Below are 25,824 nucleotides of genomic sequence, written 5' to 3' on the forward strand. Positions count from 1 at the left end.
GTGACTTGTTAATTTAGACCTTGTCTAAATCAAGAAGACAAGTGGGATAGCTATATTCATTCCAATACACTGTAGTGTCAAAAAAGACAATAGAATCCAATCTGGTTGAGCTCAGATGCAAGAAATTAAATGAAGAATTTAAGGAGAATAATAAATCTGGCGAAATGAAAAGATAAAGCATGTTTTAAAATGAAGCAAAAAGCAAATAAAAAATAAGGAAAAACAGAATATGCAGCAAACAGTACCTTCTAACTGCATTCCAATTATAGAAATTACAATTAAAATTTATTTTTCTATTACATCCATCATGCAAGTACCAACCCCAAGCATGTCAAAACACACAACAAACAGCAAGTATTTATAAAAGAACTAGAAGAGGCACATATGCGTGGGAAAAAAAGGTAAAATAGAAAAACATACACAGATCATGATCAAGGCAAGAATGTATGAAACATGTTTAAAAAAAAAGATGCTTGGAGACTTTGAGAAAGCAAAACATTATTAAATTATCCAACAATGCTCATATGTTGGGGAAGGTGCAGAAAGAGATGTGAAGAGCCAGGGTCTATTCATCTAGCTTTTGATAAAAATAAAAGACATGCCTTTGACCCTGAGATGCAGAAGGTGAGGGGATGTTACATGCAAACTTTTAAAATTAGTCATTGACTGACACTATGAGTGTCATAAATTGTTCAACGGCTCAGTGTCCAGATGCTAACAGCTCAATGCCCAGATGGAGATCGGTAACAAGTGGCATGCCTCAGGGGTCCATATTGGGACCAGCACTGTTTAATATCTTCATCAATGACATAGACAGTGGGATCAAGTGCACCTCAGCAAGTTTGCAGACGACACCAGGCTGAGTGGTGTGGACCTGGACAAGCTTAAGAAGTGGGCCTGAGTGAACCTCATGAGGTTCAACAAGATCAAGTGCAGGGTCTGCACCTGGGTCGGGGAAACCCCAGATATCAATACAGGCTACAGGACCAAGGGATTGAGAGCGGCCCTGCCAAGAAGGACTTGGGGGTACTGGTGGATGAAAAGCTGCACATGAGCCAATAGTGTGCACTTGCAACCCAGAAAGTCAAGTGCATCCTGGGCTGCATCAATAGAAGCGTGGCCAGTGGGTGGAGGGAGGTGATTATACCCCTCTACTCCACTCTCATGAGGCCCCACCTGGAGTACTGTGTCCAGCTCTGGAGTCCTCAGCATAGGAAAGACATGGACCTGTTGGAACGGGTCTGGGGGAGGGCCACAAAAATGATCAGAGGGCTGGAGCACCTCTCCTATGAGGACAAGCTGAGAGAGTTGTGGTTGTTCAGCCTTGAGAAGAGAAGGCTCTGGGGAGAGCTTACTGCAGCCTTTCAGTACTTAGAGGGGGCCTACAGGAAAGACAGGGACAAACATTTCAGCAGGCCCTGTTGTGACAGGACAAGGGGTAATGGTTTTAAACTAAAAGAGGGTAGATTTAGACTAGATACAAGGAAGACATTTTTTACAATGAGGGTGGTGAGGCACTAGAACAGGTTGCCCAGAGAGGTGGTAGATGCCCTATCCCTGGAAACATTCAAGGCCAGGTTGGACAGGGCTCTGAGCAATGTGATCTCGTTGAAGATGTCCTTGCTCATTGCAGGGGGGTTGGAATAGATGACCTTTAAAGAACCCTTCCAACCCAAACTATTCTATGAGTCTATGTTTCTAAATGAAAACCCTGCATCCAATCCCTCTTCCCTAAGCATTAGAAAACATAGCCCTCCTATGCAAAACAAATGGCTATATGTCCTTAATACAAGAGAGAACAAGCTAAAGGAAATTTGAGTTTAAATAACTCAAAGAATAGTAACATTCTGAAATAATTAAGAACCCCCCCCTCAACCTCTTTATCCTTTTTTTATTTAAGCAAAAGAAATATACTGAATGGGTGGGGGAGAGAGGGCAGGAGTGGGAATTGATAAAGGGAGGGAGAAAGAAAGGGTGAAGAGAGGGACAGAGATTGCAGCAGAAGCACGGATGCATCACTTCTGCTTGCTCTTCTTTTCACTGCACCTGCATCCAACATCCTGTTTCAAGTCCTCGGCTGTCTTCAGGTTCAGAACTGTAAGCAATGTTCTGTTCTCAATCTAATTCCAGTGCAGCCCTACGGAGGAAACACTGGAGGCACTGCAGACCAACTCATATCACTTAATTATTAGCACTTTGCAAAGAAGAAACAGTTGAAACACTACAAAGTACAGTAGTGCAATGCATCCTTTATAGCAACGTAATTTGAAGCATGACAGTCCCTTGTGTCCATATATGTTACCATTTATGTCCACATATTAGTTATACTCTCATAACACAGCTCCTAGCACAAAGTCTTTTAAAAAGGCACTTGTGCAAGTGCTTTCCCACTGGAAGTGAGGTGCTATATCAATTCTTTTTTTAAAGTAATAATAATTCTGTCAAATGTAAATGGAATGGGTATTGCATACAAGGTCCTTTTTTTTTTTTTTTTTAAGCATTAGCAGCTGTGCAATATACTTTATAAAATTTGTTTGGAGAGAAGGAGAGGGGAACAAAACCTTGACTAGCTTGGATCAGGAGAACAACCATGAGCGCAGGGCCCCTCGCACACCAGAAGGACTTAGGAAAAGGATGCTGCAGAGACAGCTATGGCTTTTGTATTTTCAGCTTTCAGCAGACACAGCACCATTGCTGTGTCCTACTAGATGTTCTAACTGAGTTGAGCCTTGCTACAGACGAAAACAATCACAATAGTTCTGCTAACATCTCTGCAAAACTTGTTTTAAAGGTGAGACATGCTTTAAGCATGACAAGAGCTTGTAGCTAGGGCTTTAGAAATGAAACAAAAACTTCCCCAACATGTATGCAGCGTGGTAGAAAACACTGATTCACAGTTCTGAAATACTGTGACCAAGCCTGCAGAAATACAAAAACATGACACTTAATCAAAAATGTAAAGCTTCCTATTCACATATGCAGAAGAACTGATATTGAGGAGGACCCCACAGGATTATTGCAAACATGCAAACAAGAATTCCATTACCACATCAATCAGATCAGCCAGACTGCAATGCAACTGCAGTGAGTCTTACTGGATTGCACCAGGGAAGCTGAAAGAGTATTCCTGTAGCTAAAGCCAACAGGGGTTTTGAAGTAAAATCCTCCAGCCTTCAACTCATGTAAAGTGAAACTGATGTTTGTTGTTAATACATGACTGTGAAATGTGCAGATACACCATCCATACAGCTGCATTTGGTAAAAAAGGTATTAGCTTGCAGCACAAGGACAGAGGGGCCAGCTGGGGGTAGTAACCTCTCTGAACACCCCTGGCTAGCTGAGCTAGAATCTTATTGAAAAGGCAGTTCAAATGCTTTGGAATTTCTTTATCTATCTAGTCTATAAGATACCTATATTAAAACTACCCTAATAAAGCTGTACAAATAAAGCACATTACAACAACGCCATGCTATCCACATTAGCCAATAAAACCAAAGAAAAAATACCAGTCAAAGGGAGAAATGTGACATAAAATGACCTTTAATTACTGCACACACAGGGGTGCCAATTTAACAGCTTTTTAAATATGCTTAGGTGCAGAAGACATATGTTACATTTAACCTTCTATTGCAAATGTTCTCCTCAACTAAGTGGCTTTGTCATAACCCTAAAAGTATTTCAGTGTAAAAATCAAACATCTACAGGAACATAGTAATAAATATTTGAAAGCTACTGATGATAGAGAATTGAAAAGGACAGCTAACGGGTTGCAGTATTAGCAGAAAAGGCAGCTAATAAGATAAGGTAACCATTTAGCTACTACTACACAATAATTCCATGGAGAGAAATGTAAAAAAAAAAAAAAAAACTGGGAGCAAATAATACATACAGGACTAATTTCTGCAGGTTGATGTCTTATAAAGAAAATTCTGGAAAAGTCCAATGGCAAATATAATCCTCAAGTATTGATGAAGTTAAGAAATCAAAGAGGAAGATGGTTACAATGCTGCAAGGAAGGAACTGTGAAAATAAAGCTTCGCTTACCTTCTTTTAATATAAAACATATACAGTAAGATATATACTAAATAGTATTTCTTTTATTCTTTTGATTACAAAGAATAAAATAAATACTAAGTGTCAGAATGGCAGAGAGCAGACCTCTGTCCTTGTCTTTTACAAGCATAAGAATTTTGTGTGCTATTCATTACCGCTCTCCACTGCAGAATTCAAACTGATGGGCTTGGGAGTAGGAAGGTGTAAGGTGAGAAGGAATCTTTGCAAGGTGATATAATCAACCTGGAAGGACCAGCATCAACCTAAACTGAGCAGGCCAAGACAGAAACACAGAACCTGTGCTGACTTTAAAATGACAGGGTGCTTTAATGTTATTACATAACAACAGTACTGGCACTGACCCAAGAGAGTTATTATTTTGGGATACACTGATTTAGAAATTAAGAAAGAGATTACGGTGGACTTTGACCCATTTAAGAATCTTTTGGTTTTTACATCATGTTTTTCTTTTTAGTACACTGGCTTACTACAAACCTGAAATATTCACAGGTACTTCTGCAATACTACTAAAGTATTTCCTTAAGAATACTTAAGATTAGAATTTTGAACTTAAATAAACCATAGGTTGATTCAGAAAATAAAAGATTGCTAAATTTCTGTCATAAAATAAGGAAAACTAAGATAAAATTTTTACTAGGATATCCTCTACTGTTTTAAATGCTCTTGATGAGTAGGTTTGCTCAGATAAAATGTCACTGTAACCTAAGACACAGATCTGAGGAGGCTTTGAGATCCTTTGTGGGTGTTTTTGCAGGAGGAAATTCCCGTCCTATGTGAAAGGTCAGGGCAGGTGCAAACCACGAGGCTCAGAAGAACTCAATATTACCAGAAGAGAAAATACAGGACAGGGAGTTAAATTCTCGAGGATCAGAAAGTTGTTAAGCATTTTTAGAGTCTGGAAAGACACATTTTTTCAGACCATTCAGGAAAGAACATTTTGTTTAGCTCTCTAAGGATGAGTAAAACCACTTAAGCTTTCTACAACTGTTAAGACGAGGCAGCACTTCCCTTCTTGGACACTTACTACATGGATGTATTTCCTTTCCTTTTGCCTATATCCCAGTGTCAATAGCAGGAATTTCACTCCCTGGTAGCAGCAACAAGGAAAGGTAGTGTAGACAAAATTTTGCCACCTGCCATTCCTTTTCAGCAGCCTGTCATACAGACTTGTTACTCATCCTTGCACAACATACGTTGTTTAATTAATATTTAAAGAGGTGCTGATGCAGTATAGCAATCTAGATACAGAGAGAAACTTCCTGCTTTGAAGACGAATATTTGCTTATAGGTGGTCAGAAAGGCTTCTGTTACATGTAATTATCAGCTTGATGTATTAACATTAGAAGCAGGTATTTGTTTGATGAAAATTCCATTGTTCTTCAGCTGTAGAATGTTCTAATTAGAGCTGAAAAGAAAAATACTTTGCTGGGATTTGTGACAACTGAAATCTTTTGTGCAGAGACTTTGCTTTCCACATAGTTTCTATACCTACACGTTTTCTTTATTGCCAGCTTAGACATGTAGGTCTCCTGGGGGATCACCCAACAGGCTTCTGTATCAGCTGAGCTTTAAGGTTTTTGAGCCTTTGAGTCCATATAGATGAGCAAAGAGCTGAAAATCTGGATGTTCAGATTTTAGACATGAGGTTCCCAGTATCCAATGATGCAACATTTTGGAGCAGTCTGCTAAATAGACAAGTCTGGGTCATGGTTGCTTCTTTGAACAATGTTCACATACTATTTCACTCTGAACTCAAATGAAAGTAAATAAATTCCTTGATAAAACATACCTACCATAATTGCCAACTTACTCCCATTTCTTTCATAGGCATTTTTAATACAGAAAATTACACACAGGCCTCATCACTACTGAAATAAAATTTGAACTGATATAAAAGCTTAAATCACTCTCAAGTGTGAATAACTGATGATATAATTTATCTTTTCCTAAGGAAACCTAATGAACCTACACTTCCACTTCACCAAAAATCTAGCCGGAGTAGGAAAAATGACCACACCAACATCAGCACAGTTGTTCTGAACTTCTTTCATTCTGGGACATCTTTCCTAAGGCCCTTCGTTCCATGGGCTTCCATGGCTCTTGTTCCGTTAGGGGCTTCCATGGCTCCCTGACAGCAACCGCAAAACTTGAAAACAAAACAAAAATCAGAAAACACATCCCCTGAAGCTCCTGACTTGGCCCTGAACTTTTTTTGAACATAGTAGACTAACCAGGGTTGAGAGAGATTTATAATAAACACTTGCACACACAAAAAAAAGAAAACCTCAACTCCCTTAACTAATGGTTTCTAAAAATGCTTATTCAAACTGACATATGCATGACAAGTTTCAGCTCAGTACGATTTAAGGAGGAGGAGTTATACCACCCAGAAAAATGGTGTTTATGACAGAAATGACAAAAGATCATTCATCATAAGGCTTTTCTATGTGGAGCAGTAATAAAGCCTAAATGAGACTGCACTTCATTAGTAATTTATTTTCACAGATCACTATATATACACAAATAGCATAACTCTATTACATTTTTATAGTGCCATTCATTACAGTACTTCACATACTATATCCACATGACAACACAGAAACGCGGCTTTCTCTGGGGAAGACAGCAGCAGCCAACTGCAGAGCAGTGCACAGGGAGGAAACACTTCAGAGCCAGAAGAGCAGGAGTAGGAATTCTCAGGCAAAACAAGAAAAGGACAATACAAAAAAACAGAAACTGATCCTTCAGAGATGGGCAGCTAACTCAAAGAATAGTTTTACACAATTTTTGTTTGCCTGATGCCCCACTTGATTTAGACAGTAAAAATAAAAGAGGAAGACTGAATACCCTTGCCTTGTCTAATTGGAGCGACCAACACCAGAGACTCCCACCAGACCTCCCTGGCTGGAATTCTCTCTCCCTCTCACTTGATCCTTGAACACTACACACTGGCATTTTTCCCTGGCCACAGGAAGGAAAAGAATATCAGTTCAATTGCTTTCATCAGTCTGTATCTGGGATGCTACTATTTAGGCATAGCAAAGGACATATTCTCAGATATCAAGAAAAGTGATGCAATTCTTCCTCTGCTAAGACCTCCACAAAGTGAGGCTTTGGGGCTATTTCACTCCCCACCAGAAAACAATCCTCAAACTATCACACTTAGAGGTCGAACATTTCCATTGAGCTTCCAGAGGTGAATGTAGACTCCTGCCTTCCAAATGCACATTGAAACACGGTATGCTACACAAACCCACAGAACGCTGTGAGAAGAGGACAGACAGAAGGACACCTGTAAATGTCTCATGATAACTGCTTTTTTGTGACTAGTTCGCTTGTGAAGTAACAGTGTTCAATTATGTGGTGTTGGGCCTTTAAAATAACACTGGCAATGTATGCATTATGTGAACGCTTTCTGAAATAAAAAGAAATGCATTGCTTTTAACTAGTGAGGTGTGATTAAATTCAACAAATACTCTCTTGATTTTCTTGCCAAATACTCTGCTGTAAGAACCCTGATAAGAAGGTAAATAAATGGCTTGTCAGTTCTAGAGCCTCCGTTTTTAAAAATAAATTTTAAAGCAAGAAACTTCTAAATAAGGCCCCTGTACTTGAAATGTACTTCATGAACAGTGGGATCTTTGATGGTTGGAGAGAAAACATAATTTTACCTAGCAGATTTTTTTATCTCTTCTGGTAAATCAACTACAAAGAGAAAAAAAATAATCAAATCTATCAGGAAAATATTTGCTGGGCACTAAGTTAATCTGTTTTACAGCAGGTAAAAAGGTTGTCTTAAAACTTGTCAATACTGACTTTGCCTGCCTTGTGGGAACTTGAGAATAAATACATTTACATTGTGTCTCCTATTGCTCTGATTTTTAATGTTCTTTTTCAAATATTTCATTATCAAAGTGCATAATTTTAGTCGACAACACACAGGATATAATTTGGTAAGAGGCTGAGTAAATGTACATCAATATAATTTTTCTTTCTCTTTTTGTCTCACATTGAACTGCCTTCCCCTGTGTTACTGTTGCAGACACTAACAGTTTAAGAAATGAAACTATGGCATTTAACATACTGATTTAAGATGCAGGTTTTAATTAGTCATTTAAGTGACCTACATTCTCTAGTTGTTACACAAAAAGAGGGATATCGACCATCTGCAAGAAATACAATGCCCTATTTGGGTAAGTTAATGTGTCTGAATTAAGTACATAAGTATTCCCGATTGACATCGGTAAGACTGTTCAAATCCATAAGCAAGGAAAGTGCATAAATGAAATTGGTTTGGGTTCTCTTTGCTATTTCAACTGCTAGACATGCTGGGAAGATATTTTTCTTGCTCTAAGAAGCCTGCAATGTGGCCAACAAATGCAGAAAGGACCAAGCATTGTAGGAAACAACATGAAATTGAACTTTTATATCCCCAAATCATTCTCCTCAACAGAACTGACTAATGACCCATATAAGCCTACCACCGTGAGCTCCGCACAAGAAGCTGGTGAAAAGGAATGGATTCTGCACTGGACCTGAGTAGATGCATAGGTAGGCATGTGTAAGAGGTGAGGAGAAGAAACTAACAGAACTAATATTGACCTGGACATTGCTGGCAGAGTGCCCAGGAAGATCACAGATGAAGAGAGACTCAACGTAAATAAAGTCTTGAAGATGAGTGCCTCTTCAACACTGTAAGTAGAACAGCTAATTAAGAGATATGGCAACTTCAGAAGATCCACTGGCCAGTTTCCATTTAGACAAACCAGGAACCTGCACAGTTTTCAGAAAGAAAGGAAGCAGGAGCTGGTTGACACTTAGATAAACTTTACAGTTATTCTACATCTAACAGTTTTACCTAAGAAAGTATGGAAATTTTCTTCTTTCCTGGAACAATTCCAAGTCAATCAAATCAGCCTATGTAAACACACTGTAAAAAAAGTCTCATTAAAGAAAGAAATATTGCATGATGCTACTTACCTGCCTGTCTACTTCTGGAAGCAAAAGCAGGAGGTATTGTTGAAAGTGCTGAGGTAAAGAAGCAAAGGTGTGTTTATTTATTAAAGCCCTCAGGTTAGTGTTCACTAGAATAGATCCTGGTGTTTCTATGTCAATATCCTCAGCTTTGGTCCATTTCAAATGTCCTGGAGTAAATAAACAAGAAATAACTTTAAACATAAATAAAGGAAGAGAGTAAGAACAATTCTTCTTTTTAAGTTTTTAGCTTTTATTGTGTAATACAGTAAGCTCCAGAGAAATGGTACCCTGAGAAGGCTAACACAGCCTTTTCTAGGTGTCTTAACAGCTTCTTTTGTATTCTCTGTATTTGTCTCTTGAGCTCTTAAAGGATCCACGTTCCAGTCAACATCACAGTTGACATATTCTTACTACCAGCTCGAGAGACAAACTCAACTCAACAGCAGCAGAAGATTTTTCTGTCATGTCATCAACACAATTATAAGCACCTATTTCCAAGCAAAAGGCTGCTTGATGAGGCTGATCTGAATCAACTAGTACAGAGTGCTTCTCTTTCACCGTGCTCTGCATCTGCAGTGCACTATGGCCTATATAACTTGTCCCATAGCACCTGCTAAAAACTACCTGTGTGAATAGACAGTGATCATAGAGATAAGAATATTTAATGAGTTAACTTAGTGTCTAAAAACATGCATTTTTTCAGAATTTTCTTAAGAACCTAAGGCCTAAAATGATTAACGCACAGAAGGCACCAGCAGGAACTATAAAACAGGGTCTGTGAGGAAAAATACAAACCCAGGAATGAGTAAGATGAAGACTCAGCAGAGGGAAGGGGAAATACATAAATGGCTGATGCACAAGGGTAAAGAACAATGTCTTACTGTCCACAGTGGATAGCAAAGGTAACGAGCTTAAACTCTTGCACAGTAAGAAATATTTCTGTTCAGATACTGGGAAAAGAGAGCTTTCAACCACCAAGGACAAGGAGACACTGGATTAGATCCATTGGGAGGCATTACACTCTCCATCAGTGGAAATCTCTCAGAATATGTTAGACAAATACCTGTCAGGAATGACAGGTGTATAACTGATTTTGCCCTGTAACTGACCACTGGAGGTCCCATCTGGTCTCATTTTGTTATTATTTCTGGGATGATATTTAAAAGATACTTTTCAAAGTTCCTTAAAGAGCAATTACTGCTGCTTGCTTCAGGGTATATACATACTGCTGCAATCCTTTTTTTTTTTTTTTTTCCCCAGTCTTAACATATTGTGACACTCAATATGGAAATGGAAGAAGTGGGTAGTCTAAGTGGCCAGAAAAACTCAAAAGCTTCTAAGTCCTCCCAGGAAACTCCTCCAGGTTTTGGTATGTTGTGCTTTCACATATTTCAAAGATGTTACAAAAGGGCTTTTAATTAAATCATATGCAAACTCCTGTAAAATCACTAAAAAAGCAATTGAAAAGAATATTCAATTACTATGAGCAATGATGGTATTTGGCATTCACACAGGACCTCTCAGCCATAACTACAACTGACATGTTAAGAAGAATAAATATATTTTACAAATGGGGGAATTTGGGCATACTGATTATTAGGAATTTCTGAAATGCTACAAACTACTAAACAGTAAAATTAATAAAAATAATGCAATTATGCTTTAGATTTCTTGGAAGACCTACGGTGGTCTCCCCTGAAAGACTTATAATGTCACCCACAAAACATACAAATAAAAGCAACTGCAGCAGATTTGTAAATTCTGCAAGCTCCCCTTCAGCCACATTCTTGCAATTTCCTTTTACTTTTCAGCAGATAAAACCAACTGAATGAAACAAGGATTACTTTGCACTCACCACAAGATAACCTTTTCCAACTCACTGTAACCTATTTCCAACACACAGTACAGCAAAGACTCCATTACAAACAAATAAATGCTCTGTTATAAAGGACAATTGTATGGAAGAAGTGTTCATTTTCATGAATGCATGACAATAAACTGTTCTCACCATCTGTTCCACCCACTAAATATAAATGCAAAAAGAACACAGTCCCTAAACATAACACAAGCAGTATGATGTATCCAATTTTAATGCCTGTATGTATACTCCTTTCTTTAATCAATACAGAATACACATCTCCATCTTCTAAGTGACTCCAAATTGGAGTAGTGTTTTCCCCAGCTAATGCTTCACCTATGGAAAGATATACACATACAGATGATCCAAACTAAAACAAGATATGTGACTGCAAAGTCAGTGGCAGATACTTTAATAGTGTGAAAAGCCCAAGACAATATCAGAAAGTCAAACCTAATTTTCTGTGTGCCTGGGTCACACATTTTCTGATTTGTTGGACCTGCTACTGCTTACAGGCTACTACGGAGGTTTTATCAACTTGTTGAAGAAATACCTGTATTGTTCCTAGGATGATAGGCCAGTAGCTCACTGTGGATGCCCAGCACAGCCATACTTTAAAAAACCAAAATCTGTTCAGAAGGACAACAAATTCTGTCTCCTGCACCCTTCCTATGGCTAATTTAGGACCTTTAGTGCAGGCCTCAAGTTTGTAAGCAGATTTAGGGAATTATTCGGAAGTAGCATGAAAAGTAGTTGTTGTGTGGAATATGACAAGAATATGCCACTACTGCATAGCTAATTGCAACTCTGAGAGCAGTTTATGAGAAAACATACGCTAATGTTTTTTATATTATTTTCTACAGAGAAAGACATTTGGAATCCTTATATAGCTGCTACCAGAGTTTGAGGGGATCACTGCCCAGATCAGAAATAGAACCTGGAAGATGAGAGAGAAATTCAAGCTTACAGCCTTGGAAAAGAAGAGATTAGTCTCCAACATAGAGAATTAACTATGAAAAGGATGGGAGCACCATGGTTCTACATCAAAGTATAAAAATCAAAATAGGAAAAGGATAGAAATCACAGAGTCAGCAGAATAAATTAACTAAAAAGGGAAACAGTCATCATATTTAATGGGAGCTCAGCAAGTCTACCAAACACAACATGCAATGAATGTTGGGCAGATCACCAGAGTTTCAGAAAAATCAAACAATGTCTGGTATTGAATCGTGCACTATATAGGACACTGGACCTATTCTCAAAGATGCTCAACAACTGTTCTATTAGTATCGCAAGAAATATTATGTCATAAGAGAAACATTGCAGCAGGTACAAGAACAGAAACCCTTACACATAAGTCCAAGTGTGGTGTCCCGAAAGGCCAGAGGATTTTTTTCTGAAATCCACAAAAAAATTTAATGAATTCACTCTACGTTTGGTATCATTGGCCAACAGCTGATGAAATCTCTGGGGATGGGGAGGAATGTATACATCAAATTATATATCTCAGTCTTCAATGTAAAGAAAACTTACAGGAAATAATCTAAAATTGAACGTATCTTTGCATAGCAAAAGTTGTAATGGTGAAGGAGTATTTTTGGTTTTGAATAACGCCATTTGATCAACATAGAGAACTAGCTATCCATCTGAGGCTGATGATTAATCTGCAGAAAGATTATATATGAAACCAAAGTACACTTTCATGGGAGGCTGTGATACAATAAGGCTTGCAGGAAACAGTTCACCAGGAACTGGCAATAGCATATTTAACAACCAACCTATGCTATTTAAGAAGTAAAGTACTTTCAAGCTATTTTACAGAATGGTTATATATAAATATAGGACTAGGCTGAATCATTAATAAAGAAGAACAATCTTACACACACACACACCCCACCCACCCACCCCAAACCAGCCACTACAAAAACTTGTTTGCTAACTTTTCCAATATGGCCACATCGAAAAATACTCCCCTAAATGATTCAGTAGTGTGCTGAATGCAAAAAGTCCTTTGTAAAGATAAAGAAACAGTTATGTAATTATTCTACTTTACTTTAGCTGAGACAAGAGGCTTAGTGAACACTACGTTTTCTGCTCCTTAGGGAACATTTCCAATTATATTTCATGCAGAGCAGGAAAATCTGCCTATCACATGGAGCTTCTGAGAATTTACTCTTAGCATCTCTTCAGAGAAAATTCTTCATTAATTACTGATCATCATCCATGAATCTTGCTAAAAAACACAGAAAATAAAACCAGAAACTGTATCTACCACCTCAAGAGATGTAGCTTCAAAATAATTAAGGATCCAACTGAAGAAACAAAGCAACCAAAGAAAAAGAGTCAACAAAAAGTGATATGCCAAATCTCTATGTGACATGGAATAATGCAAATGAAGAAAAGAGGGTTAACTTCTAATAGGGCAGGCAAGTAAGCATATATGCTATTATCTTTGGGAATAAATGTATATTAGACTGCAAGCAAATTTACCAGGAAGAAAGAGTATTTGCTTCACCTTGCCCCCATCCCCCCAAAAATCATAAGGCAGTAATCACAAGCTAATTGCTAAATGACCTCTTTGCCTGCAGTTGCTTAGGTCTGTCAAACTTTAAAAAGCAACTACAGAAATGCATTCTGGGGGAAAAAACAACGCCCATGGATTTTCCAGGTAGGCAGAAAGAAAGATACCTTCTTGAGAAAGGATCAGCTGCTGGGTTTGGAAAAGGGTCAGATACACCAGAAAATAAAACTTTTAAAGAGAACACAGAGTTTAGAAAAATATCGGTATCACAATAACAAGTAAGATACTTATTTTATTCCTACTCACCTAAACCAGATTTTTTTAACCTTTTTAAGTGCTGGCTTGTTTGTTTTCCAGTTGGAGACTTTTGCCCATGTTTCATCTCTTTATCAGAACCATCTGCTTCACCATTTTTAGATTCAGATCCTTAGGAAAAAATAAAAAAACCCCAAACATGATACTGATGCACTTATACCAACAATCCCCTGAGCACCCCCTAAACTGTAAACAAAACAAAAATAGGATTTAAAAAAAATTTGACATCTACTTGCTGAAAGGCAATACACCTTTCTGGTCACAATACAATTCCTCATCATCAGAGGAAATGGAAGTAAAAGCTCAATAAATCAATTAAGAGATGAAAAATAAAGTTTACTGAACACTGCAGTCAGTAAAAATGTTCACTGATCTAATAAAAATAACATTTTCCTGTAATGCCCAGGAGATATCTTTAAAAATATTTTAACCTCAAGTTATGGGGCAGTAAAGCAATCTAAAGGCGAAAAAAAGATTATTTCTTTGTGCAGAAATATTTATAGAAGAGATATCCCTGGAAATAGAATTGTCAATTTGTGTTAAACATAGACATAGAAATCTCTTAAAATGAAGCAACGTAACCACCAGAACTAAGGGTCAAGGTTATGCTGCAGTGATAAGCATAGTACCAGAAGAAGAAAAGCTAACAAAAGGATCCGAGTATTGCAATGCAGAATCGAGACACAAATTCACATTCACAGAGAAGCTTGCCTTCCCCCCTCCCTCCCCTTTTTATGGCATTGAATACCAGCATGTGGTCCTCCATTAGAGTTCCAGCGCCAAACAAAATGTTATTTTGCATTCCTTTAAAGCTGCTGCTATTACCAACTGTCATTTTACTGTGTGCCTTCAGTTCTTTATTAAAGAAAAATCTCCATCCTTGAGACATCAGATTTGATAAGGAAATAAAGACATTAAACAAAGCCACCAAGTGGAAATATTATTTCAGCAGCTCCAAATTCTGTATGCTACACAGCTGATTCAGAGGAAGGCTCTGTGACTAGAGCTGATCTTGCAAACGGTCCTTTAGCTATTTACCTGAAGGTGAATCCGACTGCTCATCAGACACCTTTAATGGTGTCAAAACAACACGAGGAACAGTCTTGTTTACCATCATTGAGACTCCATTTCTTCTTTTCTGCTGTTGTCTTAAAGCCTACAAAAATGATAACAAAACATAAAAATGTAACAAAAAATAACGCTTAGAAATGAATTACATGAGACATTTCTCTACCATTAAACTGAATCTCTTTAAAAAAGCATAATTTACATAGCTACTGACTTGCCAGACTTCACACTCATCCCCTTTATGTCATTTTCCTTTAAAATATAAAATCAGGCTTTTGGTTATAAGGAGTAAGAAGATGCACCTCAGATCATTTTCCAATACAGTTTTGACAACAAAGAAGCACGTAACTGTTTGCTCTACCTTAGCAGCACAACGTGATAACCCATGGAATGTGAAACTAAGACTTCCAAGTAAAAAAAATGTAAAATAAATGTTTCAAAACCTGAATAAAAATATATATGTCTGCACATCTCTCGCAGGTGCATCCTCTCCAGTATACTGCTCAGTCAATCAAGTTAACACAGAGTGTCATCAGTATGTACAGCATGTAAGGACTACAGTATTGATGCACTCACTCAGCCGTGAGTAGTGCTGCACAAAATCACTGAACATGGCAGGAATCATTTATTTTTGTGAAGGGAATCAGTCCTAATCTTGGAAACCTTGCAGCACTTGGCTACTGTCTGCCTGACTTTGGGCATTAACCTTCAGAACACGAACATGATGGTGTTCTAGCAAATCTGGGGAAAAATGATACAAGAATAAATCTCTACAAATGGGAGTGCTTTGTGTTTCATAAATGGATTGAATACAGGGTTGATAATGTAATACAAAATATTTAAAGATTAGAAATAGCAAATACCTGCCAGACTGCTTTATATGAAAAAATGATATCTGATTCAGAAGATCTTACAACATACAAATATGAATACTTGCCAATTAATACATTTGCAAGCATTAAAATTCTGGAATTAATCAGAATGGACTGGGCTTAATACAGATCTCTCCTATCCTCCTGTCTATTTTTCTCCAGTCTTACTGTGTGCTCTCTTTTTATAACCATGATTTGTGCTATGATCTTGGAGGGGATTTATTAAAGTAATACTATATCAACAAGGAACATATTTGATATGAATTATCCCTGCAGGTTTATGAGCAAGAATGACTGATGCCTTGTAAGGTTTAAGTCTGTAACTTCAATTAATCTGTAATATCTTTCCAAAATGTTCACATAGCTAAATAAATAAAAAAAAATCTGAAAAAAAAGAAATCAATATCACTCCATTCCTCTAAATAACACACTATACAACATAAAATACACCAAGCCACACAAAAGCTATTTCATCGATTAACCCCTTTTATAGTACGCTTCGTAAAAGACACATAAGCACTGTGCAATAAAAAGCAAATTAGAACACTTGAAATCAAACAAAGAGAAGAAGCTGGTCAGATCTGCACTGAACCAAAGAAGCAAGCAGAAAGCTATGAAGAATAGCCTATACTTCAGACATTTTTCAGACAGAAAATTCATACTAGTATTGAGAAAGTACAGCCAGACTTGTGGAGAGAAAATTCCAAAATATTAACATTTCTCAAAATTTCCCCCAAATTCCAAAAAGGACCATCAGTGCACAGTCCTGCCAAGCCAAGTGTCAAACCAGGTGATCCTTATTTAACAGTAATACCACTGAGACAGCAACAAATAGTCCACTAAAAATTAACTGAAAAGATAGTCAACTTCTGTGCTAACAGCACACCAATATAACCCCAACCCAAACTTTGCATTATTTTGCCCCACAGCCTGATTTGCCTTATGAAGAGCAAAGAAAAGAAATACCATCCTCAGTGTCATCCTCCCAAGACAAATGAGTAAGAGGCCAAATGATGCCCATGTTCTCCTCCAGCCTCCTCCTCACCTTTTAAGACAACTTCCACCTCTACCAGGGCCTTGTTGCCAGCATCGATAAGGAAATACCATTTTAATGATTTATACAGCCACTGTGACAAAGGCACGTTCTTTGTAAAGCCTCACAGTTGATTTTCAATGCTTTAGACTCAACTCCCATGAATGAGAGAAAGTAAGCAGCAGTGTATCTGCCATCAATGACAGGCAGTAGTGTTTGTACACCTTAGGTGACACATGCATTGCTGGAGCAAGGGTAGCGGTACCCAATCTTTGTCAGGCGCACCACTTACCGTCTTTCATGTTACAGGAAGGCCACTTGCAGACCTTAAGCACACATTTATGCAACTGATCTGGCACTTCCAAGAAGCAGAGGCCACCCCATGCTCACAGAGCACTAATGCAAGATAGCACGGCTCATCCCAGCACTCCCCAGACACTCAGAGCCACAAGAGCGGGGAACACAGCTGGGGGCAGGCAAACATTGCTACTAGAACTGTTTACTTTGAGGCTTAGGCCACTTCTGAGCTACAGGCTAAGCACCTCAACGTGTGAGGATCAAGCACAAACCTTAAAGACACCACTTCCCTTTGACACACATTTGCTTTTCAGGGTTTCTCTTTTTCCCTAACATTCATTGTTTCACTGCCAATCCCTCCCTCATCTCCTCTAGTTTCACAACACAACTGATCACCACACAGGGCCCAGACTTAAGTTTGGAAATCGGTCTGTACGAGATGACTCAAGCTGACTGTAAAGCTACGCATATGTGGACACCTGAAAGACAGGTTGTAGAATGGAAAAAAAATTAAAACCACGTGGACATCAAAATCTAAGTCAACGTTTTAAAACAAAGTGACAATGAATTATGCTGTGCCCAGAAAATAGACAAATAATCTTCCCTAGGCCTCTCTGTCTTTTCACTTGTCAAAGGAAAGCCATGAGGCAGGGGAGAAGCGTTCAAAAGTATCAAGTAAATAATCTAACATTTGATTTGCAGGGTAACGAGATGGCTGGCTGAGATTTTGCTCAGGGAACTGAGCCTAGTTAGTACTAAAGCCAAACACCAGAAGGAGTTAAGTATAAACCAAGGACACACAGTGTAGTCTCTGCTGAGGACGAATATATAACTTCTCTACACTCAGCCTGAGGGATATTAATTTTAGGATACAAGACTACTGTAGGATAAGACAAGAATCTTGTATCCCAAGATTAATTCTACTTAGCTGGGAAGTCAATGGGATTACTCAAAGTGAAACATACACCAAACGCTTTGCTATATTGAGCCTTTAGTGCACCAAGCTAATTTAGTCCTTTCCTAGTCACCGTGATCAAATAAATCTCTCGGTTTGGCTCTTCTGGTGAAGGGAATAAACACAAAGTAGATGAGTCAAATTTGTAACTAGCCCCGAAGAAAATGAGAAATTTTATAACTTATTTCAAAGAAAAATGGCTCCAGATCTCACTGTAGATACAGAAACAGTAACTAATGCAAACTACATCGGCATCTTTTACCAACACAGCCTTTTGCATCTCATCCATATTTAGAGATATATAACCCCCTAGCTGGGCTGCCTACAGATCTGCAAGAAAGAGCCGATGATTCTACCAAATGATAAGGCGTTACTTCACTATGGAAAGTGAGAGAAACATATATAGCACATACAATAGCTTACATAAAGTGTATTTATCTTTAATGAGACTCTATGTTTACATTTCAAATGTATTCAATCACTTTGTGCTAAATGCTTGAGTTAAAATGCTGCAAGTTGTAAATTCCTAGAACTGATCACTGTTGAAGTATTCTGTAAAACATTACTAACATCCTATCTGTACAGCACACAAATAAAAAAGGAGAAAAAGAAAATGAAAGTTCGTGTGGTATACAAGTTAAACATTAAAAGCTCTCTTAAAATCACCACCAAAATATAGTACTTACATCCAGCCTTTCACAAGCAGATTTGCAAAGGACATCTGTGAATCTCTTGCACATAATGAGTATGGAGAATTCCCAATATTCCCATTCATAAAAATGAACCTGTTACCATCTGTTGAATAACACTGCCATGGTCATTATACAGGGCTCGGCATAATTAATTTGTTTAATGAAATTATGTTTATTGCCAAAATCTTTAAGTAACCTATCAATCCATTTTAACCAAAAGAACTCAAAATAACATAAAACGATGAGTATTAAGAAAACACAAACTCTGAAGATAGATGGCAAAAGAAAAACACCATGCAATTAACAGTGATATAATTCCAAGCAGTTTTTTATAAAAAGATGACAAGAGCAGGTCTCCTTCTCTTTTTCGGGGAGTTTATGCCCCTGATGGAGTGTAGCAGTGTATTGGAGATTTCATGAATGTCATTATCTGTTCTTAAGAATAACCATTTCATATTTAGTTGATCTTAACACAGGAAAGATTTCTTCACCCATATGACAAAATGGTTGACTCTCTTCAGTAAAAACTAATAAAGTTGTCTTTGAAGTAGGAATGAAAGGAAACAAGATAAACTAAAAGGTAACTGGAGAGAGGGGAGAAATACATCCCCAAAAGAGCACCAGAAGCAAAATGTCAAGCTCTATGCTCTGATTTTACTGCTGGTTGGGATGTTTTTTTTATTATTTTTCCTTCCCACATCTTTTCAACTCAGAATGAATAAATGCAGCATACAGATAAACCATTAATGCAGAAAACCACTTTCATTTGAGCTCAAATGCATGACATCGGAGAGTGTTAGAAATTAAGTTATTAATAACAAAGATATGTAACACTTGGCTGCATTAAGCAACATCATCCCAGATTTCTATTTGTTCCATAAATGTCAAGTCTACATTCTGAAACTCATATCATGAAACATAACCTTTGAAATTTCACACGTTATGGATCAGAAATGTAAAGCTATGGAATTCTTCCATTCTGCCATGTGAAAAACATGAGCTATGATACATGGAGAAAAATCTATTGCACAAAATAAATAACAACTCTACATTATGGTCATGGATCTCAAATTGGCAAAGATGAAACAGATTTATAGTTTATCACTGATTCACTTAACACAACCATAAAATTCAGTCTTCATCCTCTCTCTCGCCCTCATTTTGTTAGTAAAATTAAGACAGCCTTTAATTCCCATGTCTCCACTAAATGAAAATTTCTCAGTGGCAACCTGTTTCATGGATACACAGAGCAGTTAAAATAAAACAGTAAGCACCACAAATCATGAAGAATAAACACATTATTGTTTTTTAGATGCCACTACTTCTTATATTAACCATACATTAAAAGTACTCAGTTATAAGCACACAATCGTAAGATTAAAACACTAATAAAGATGTTTTATGGAAAAAGCTACGAAGTGCCATTTCCAAAGCATAGAGGAAATTAATTTACTTCCAACCAGACTTGTACACCAAACATAACAGTATTGGTGCCAGGTATACACAACCAATCATTTGGAGATGAAGAGCAGTGGTGGAACACCAGGGTAGAATTTTGGAGACCTAGGATTTATTTTCATACTCTGCTAATAACTTCTCAAATACATACCTATTCTTGTCCCATGCCATCCTCCTACCCTGTGACACTGTATTAGGAACAAAAGCAATTTCTTGCTGTGTATTTGTTCTTTAGGTCCCAGTAGTGGCCAGGGTCTTTCTGTACAACTACAGTATACATTAACAACTGAACATTAAACTAAAACCAACATTAAACTAAAGTGTTTGGACATTCATGGTGCAGAGACAGAGAGAATGGGTGTATCTATGTGCATGTCTGTACACCTGCAAGCCAGCTCTATCTTCTATGGAGGTACAATAACGCATTCACAGCTACAGTTGCTGCAGATCTTGATAGACTGCAAAGTAAATATTTTTGTTGCTTTCCCAACCACAGAAACAAGAGAAGGACAAAAAAATATGTGGTGTGTTCAATGCCTTTTCTGACTTGCATGTGAATGGGAATGACAATGGCATATGCATCGACTCAGTGACATTTTTTTTTTCCCAAGAGAAGAGCGTTGGTTTTTTGTAAAATTGCTTGTGTAGTATTAAACTAATAATATCTATCATCTGAAAAGTGCTTTATGGGGAAATCTGTTTCTTGGCATAACAAAGCACATATAGGTAAGGAAAGAGTTCGTAGAAAGCAGTTTAGAAACAAACTAAAATAAAGACTGCAATGTCAATACAAAAAAAACCAGTAATTAACATTTTCCATCAGGTCAAATTTGCAAACATACTCTGCACAGGGTCCAAAGCATACACTGGGGGCTTTGGGGCTAGACTACAATTCTCCAGATAAAAAAAATCCTGTTGTATAACCTCTCAGAGAAAGAGGTGCACCAATTTACATTGCGGCAATGTGAGCAGTTACAGTGTAATGCCTTTCTGCCAGACATCCCATTTCATCCTGGGTTCTGCCACATGCCGACACTCCCTGAGCATGCAGCCTTCTGGGGACCTACCCAACAGCTCCTGGAACAGCATTTATAGGTAACTGCTTGTCAGCAGTTTGTAGGAGGCTTCCTAGAGCTCTGAAGAGTTGTGGGCTGTTCCAACTCCTGTCTTTCCCTGAAAAGGCCAACCATTTCTAGGATGCACTTCAAAATCCAGGCATGATTCATTTTCACCTGGGTATAATTTAATGTTATAAACTATGCAAATCAAAAGCTGTTCTTTTCATATGGCCCAAAAGAAGATATTCACTTAGACACCCATTGCCACTATATGGAAAAATCAAGTAACATCATTGGAAAAGCTTAACTGCTATGCACAGAACAAACAAAATGGGACTCTTATCTTCAGTGATGACATCTGTCATTAATACAGTAGCAACGACTCATCCATCTTAAATAGATCTCCAGGTTACTTAAAGAAAAACAGTATCAGACAAGTGTAATGCTTAGAACTAGGCCTCTATCATCAGCTTGATTGTCTGAGACTTGGGACAAGCAACAGCATCTACAGAGCAGAACAAAGAGAGGGCTTTCAACCTGTATTTGAGAAGATTCCACTATGTAGCAGTGGTAGATTTAAACAAAAGTAATGTTCATGCCAGGACATATTTTAAGTGAGGGACACTGTCCTACAGTGAGGTAGAGGGGCAACTACACTTCAACATGGTACTGTTCTAAAGTTGCTTTAAAATTCTTCTTTTTTCAGAGTAAGAAATTCTGGAAAACACATTTATTAAAACAGAAACATGCAGGAGAGCTGCAAAAAGCATGCTATGCAAACAACCCCAGAGGAAAAACAAACAAGAAGAATGCCCCAGCAATTGGGAGCTAGTTATTAACAAGTGGTACACAAAGAATTGTGTTGATTCCTGTCCCTTTCTTTTCATCACAGATAAGGGCTGTGGACCAGAAGAAAGTCCCATAAACTTGTGTCTTACCAAAGAACTTGTTGAGCAGCTGGTACATGCTGCCCACGCATAGGGACCTTTAGAGGGACATACCGTGCAGCCTGCCTTCGGGCAATGCATGTACTCCCTGAAGAGCTCCTGCTGGAACTCTTGCTCTTCCAGCTTCTTTTCCCCATTATGCAGTCTCCCTGCCATAGTTTCTCTGTCCTCTTCCCTAGACTTGTCTTGACAATCAGAAAATCAGTTTAGTTTATCATCTTCGAACTTCCATTTTCCTGAATGCATTTTGTAAATTCCACTGTCCCTTCCCATGTCTCTCTAGAAGTCAAAAAGCAACATGTTTTCCTTGATTTCCATTTGTTGACAGGAAAATTTGTCAAGAATCATCACTTATGTTGCCAGACATCTGATCAAATGCTTCAGCTAGGGAGCCAGAATTCTCCAACTGTGTTCTTGGTAAATTTGTAGCATCTGAAATGAAACATAGGAAAATGGTTAACAGAGACACTGAGAAACTGCAGCAAACTCTCTATACCGAGGCATTCGGTACACAAAATACCTCTCAGTTCACAGGATTTTCAGAGCCTTTCAGGAAGACACCCTGTGCTCAAATTCTAAGTGATAAGGACATAATCATAATGATCTCCTCTGTCACCTTTGTTTCTGTGGGGGCAAGGAAGGGAAAGGAGGGCAGGCAAATGTATCAGGCTTATATCAGAGTGTGGGAGTGAGTAGTTGCTCAAATGAGTCAAAGGATAGATACCACAGACCGACTCATACTGGTTTACTTTCTATGGACAGCAAAATGTTTCAAGATGACCTGCATCTGGCTGTAGTCAAGGAAAGAAGTTCTAACAGAATGAGTGTGGAGGGAGCAAGACTGGTGAGTTTGCTCTTATTCTTCTCTCAAAGCAAGATAAGCAGTGTGCCTGAGCTGAAGACAGGAAAGCAAAACCACACCAGCATCAAGGGAGATCAGGATTCTATCTTCAGTGCCAACCTAGGCACTTGGACACCTGTGTCCTTAAAAAACAAACAAGCAAAGAAATCTTGATAAACTAGTCCTGTGAATTTGGGTAAATCAGGGCTGAATTACGCTGTTCACCACTCTGCTCTGAAATTTAGTCTCTTGTTGCTTCAGGTTGTAGGTTGGTTTCTAACAATACTTACAGTTGTGCTAGAAAAGTCAGCCTGAAATGTTATTTGGAGCTGTACAGGTCTAACATCCTATAATTCAAAAGCAACACATGAGCCAAACCATAACTTCCCCATAGCTGTCTTACTGCTTGGGGCCTGACAGCATCCACTGCAAAAAAAGGGGTGTGGAGTTGCCACTTCTACTATAAGAACAAATCACATAGATGGGTGCCTTCCTTCTCAATATAAAACTGCATCTACCCACTTCATGAATACAATAGTGGCACATATATGAACCCAGCCACCAAGCATGCAGACAAAGCCCAAAGTTAAGAAAAACAAAACAAACCAGCGGCAGTAACATACCTTGTGTAGATTCCCTTATTTCCTGAGCTTCTCTCCTCCCAAACCCACTTGGCTGCTGTGTCTGGAGTTTCTGTCTCTACAAAGAGATCTGGGTGCCCAGCACAGTCTCAGACATGTCCTGGTCTGTATTCAGATCCTGAGTCTGAATGGAGTATCCTTCTCTTCTCCCAACAGAAAATTTATGGGTACCCTTCTTGGTGCTGATTCCAAAGTGCCAAAAGTCAGGCAGGATTTTCTTCCACGTCTGGGAGCTCTACTATCATCCCAGACATCGTTATAGTGCATCTTCAAGTTCTTTATCCTCTCTTGGTACTGCCCCAGGAAACAACTGGTACACTGATGGACAAGGTGCTCTTATACTTGGCTATCAGAGTCCAACAGACACTAATACCACCTCAATGTCCTGGATATTCACACATGCTCAGTGTTACCTACGTGAGGCCAGTTTGCAGGTATGATCGTTTCTTCTGAGAAATGTTCCAAGAACATCTTGATAGATACAGACAAATCTGTACATAGCGAAGACTTCCAAAAAAAGTATCACCTCAAGTCAATGAAACAGAAACTGGACCAGAGAGGAGCATGGTAGATACTATGGCATGACTTGATGTCCGTACTTGAGTAAGCCTTGTCCAGAGCAAGAATAACTCACACAGTAGTGTGACCATGTACCACTGCTAGCAGATGCAGATGTAGTTCAGTACTTTCCCAGGAAGAGGTCCTTACATGGGTCTGCATGCCAAAATTCTCGAGTGTGAAAATGAAGTAAATCAGTATGGAACTGATCAGTACTGATAGGAAATCAGTGCGTGACAGCATGCCATAAGCCTCCTTTTCAAAGGTACTAGATCAGCAACAGCTGGGCACACGTAACACAAGCACTTCCAACAGCAAAAGGGAAACAGAAATCTGTAAAATCTGCCAGCAGAAAGCCAAGCATAAAAGGCAGCTCTACACCATAAGACTCTTTTGTCTAAACCCTCATGAATGGGCACTATTTTGTTGGACATTACACTCAGATACTATACAAGAGCAAAACTGAAACTCCCTCAAAAATCAAAAAGAATGAAACACACTCAGTGGTAAAACACTCAAAAACCTTCTCCCAACAAGGACACTAGAGAAGGCAGTGAAGCTAGAAAGTTTCCAGTCCAAAATGGCAGCCCAGCCTTTGAAAGGTGAGGAGATAAGGTCTGAACTATGACACAGACCTTGTGAGAGTCCACTGCAACTGCAAACCTCCCTAGCCCCTAGAAAACTACTCCAGATTCATTGCTACCCCAGAGAAGTCAAGACCAAGAGCCATGGCTCCGAAAATGCTCTTTCCTCCAAGCTCCTAACATTACTCAAGTAATGAAGTGTTGTGACTAACTTGATTCATGAGAACATCGTGAAACACAGGCTGTTACAAGGAAATGCGAGATTGCTCTTTGCAATCTAAACCCAGGAATATACTTCTAGAATTCATTAAAAACCAAATCATATGTAAATCCATCATACAACACTTTAAAAAGAATTGCATATGGCTAGAGTGGTTAATAAGTAGATAAATGGTGGAGAAAATAATCTCATTCTAGCTCAGATCTTCAAGCAGTACTGCACATTATCAACTTGCCTCTCACTTTAATTTTAATGGATTCCAAAACAAATACACACAAGATCAAGTTAATGTGAAGAAGCCACTGTTTTTAAATAAATTGAGTCGAAAACTGTTTGAAAGACTATTTTGTAGGTTTTCATTCTGTGAAGACTGTTTAGCAATAGAAAAAAAGCAATAGCTAGGGAAGACCCCATTACAACATTTACACAGTATATATATGTTTATATATTATAAGCACTTGCTGAGAGCGTGATGATGGCTCATCTTCTGTTACTTTAGCATGGAACCAGCGAGTTAGTATCAGCTGGAGGAGCATTGCATACAACTGTGAAGTTTCTTGTGTATTCAAAGGTACTACAGGTTCTTCTCTGTAGAAATTTTACATATTATGTGTCCATAAAAGCAACAGAAAGATTGGAAAGTAAAAGAATAAATTTCCAACGGCAATTTTATAAATAAAATCACTGTTAAAATTTATTCACCTCTGCTACAATATCACATTAAATCAAATCTGCAGCGTGTATATGGTAGTAGCCAACCCCTGAAACCTTAGAGAAAAAAAAGCAAAAATCCTCTACTATTCCACAATAAAAATGTCCATTTGTCTAATACTGTACATAGAGAAAACATTTTAC

The 25,824-nt window shown here is 38.3% G+C and overlaps 1 protein-coding gene across 1 annotated transcript in view; it reads right to left on the reverse strand.

Annotated features, from left to right (window-relative positions):
- Positions 1-9,054: 9,054 nt before the first annotated feature.
- The window catches only part of LOC104287290 (putative Polycomb group protein ASXL3), a gene marked incomplete at its 3' end in the record, with an annotated part of 81,440 nt that continues 64,670 nt past the window's right edge, over positions 9,055-25,824 (reverse strand). Inside the window, exons 8-10 of the mRNA XM_009885974.1 lie at positions 14,784-14,901; positions 13,737-13,856; positions 9,055-9,218 (exon numbers count right to left, since the gene is read on the reverse strand). Of these exons, the coding sequence (XP_009884276.1) occupies positions 9,055-9,218; positions 13,737-13,856; positions 14,784-14,901 (402 nt within the window). The remainder of the gene's footprint in view (positions 9,219-13,736; positions 13,857-14,783; positions 14,902-25,824) is intronic.

This window comes from Charadrius vociferus, unplaced genomic scaffold (assembly GCF_000708025.1).
Source record: "Charadrius vociferus isolate BGI_N301 unplaced genomic scaffold, ASM70802v2 scaffold75, whole genome shotgun sequence".
Classification (NCBI taxonomy): domain Eukaryota; kingdom Metazoa; phylum Chordata; class Aves; order Charadriiformes; family Charadriidae; genus Charadrius; species Charadrius vociferus.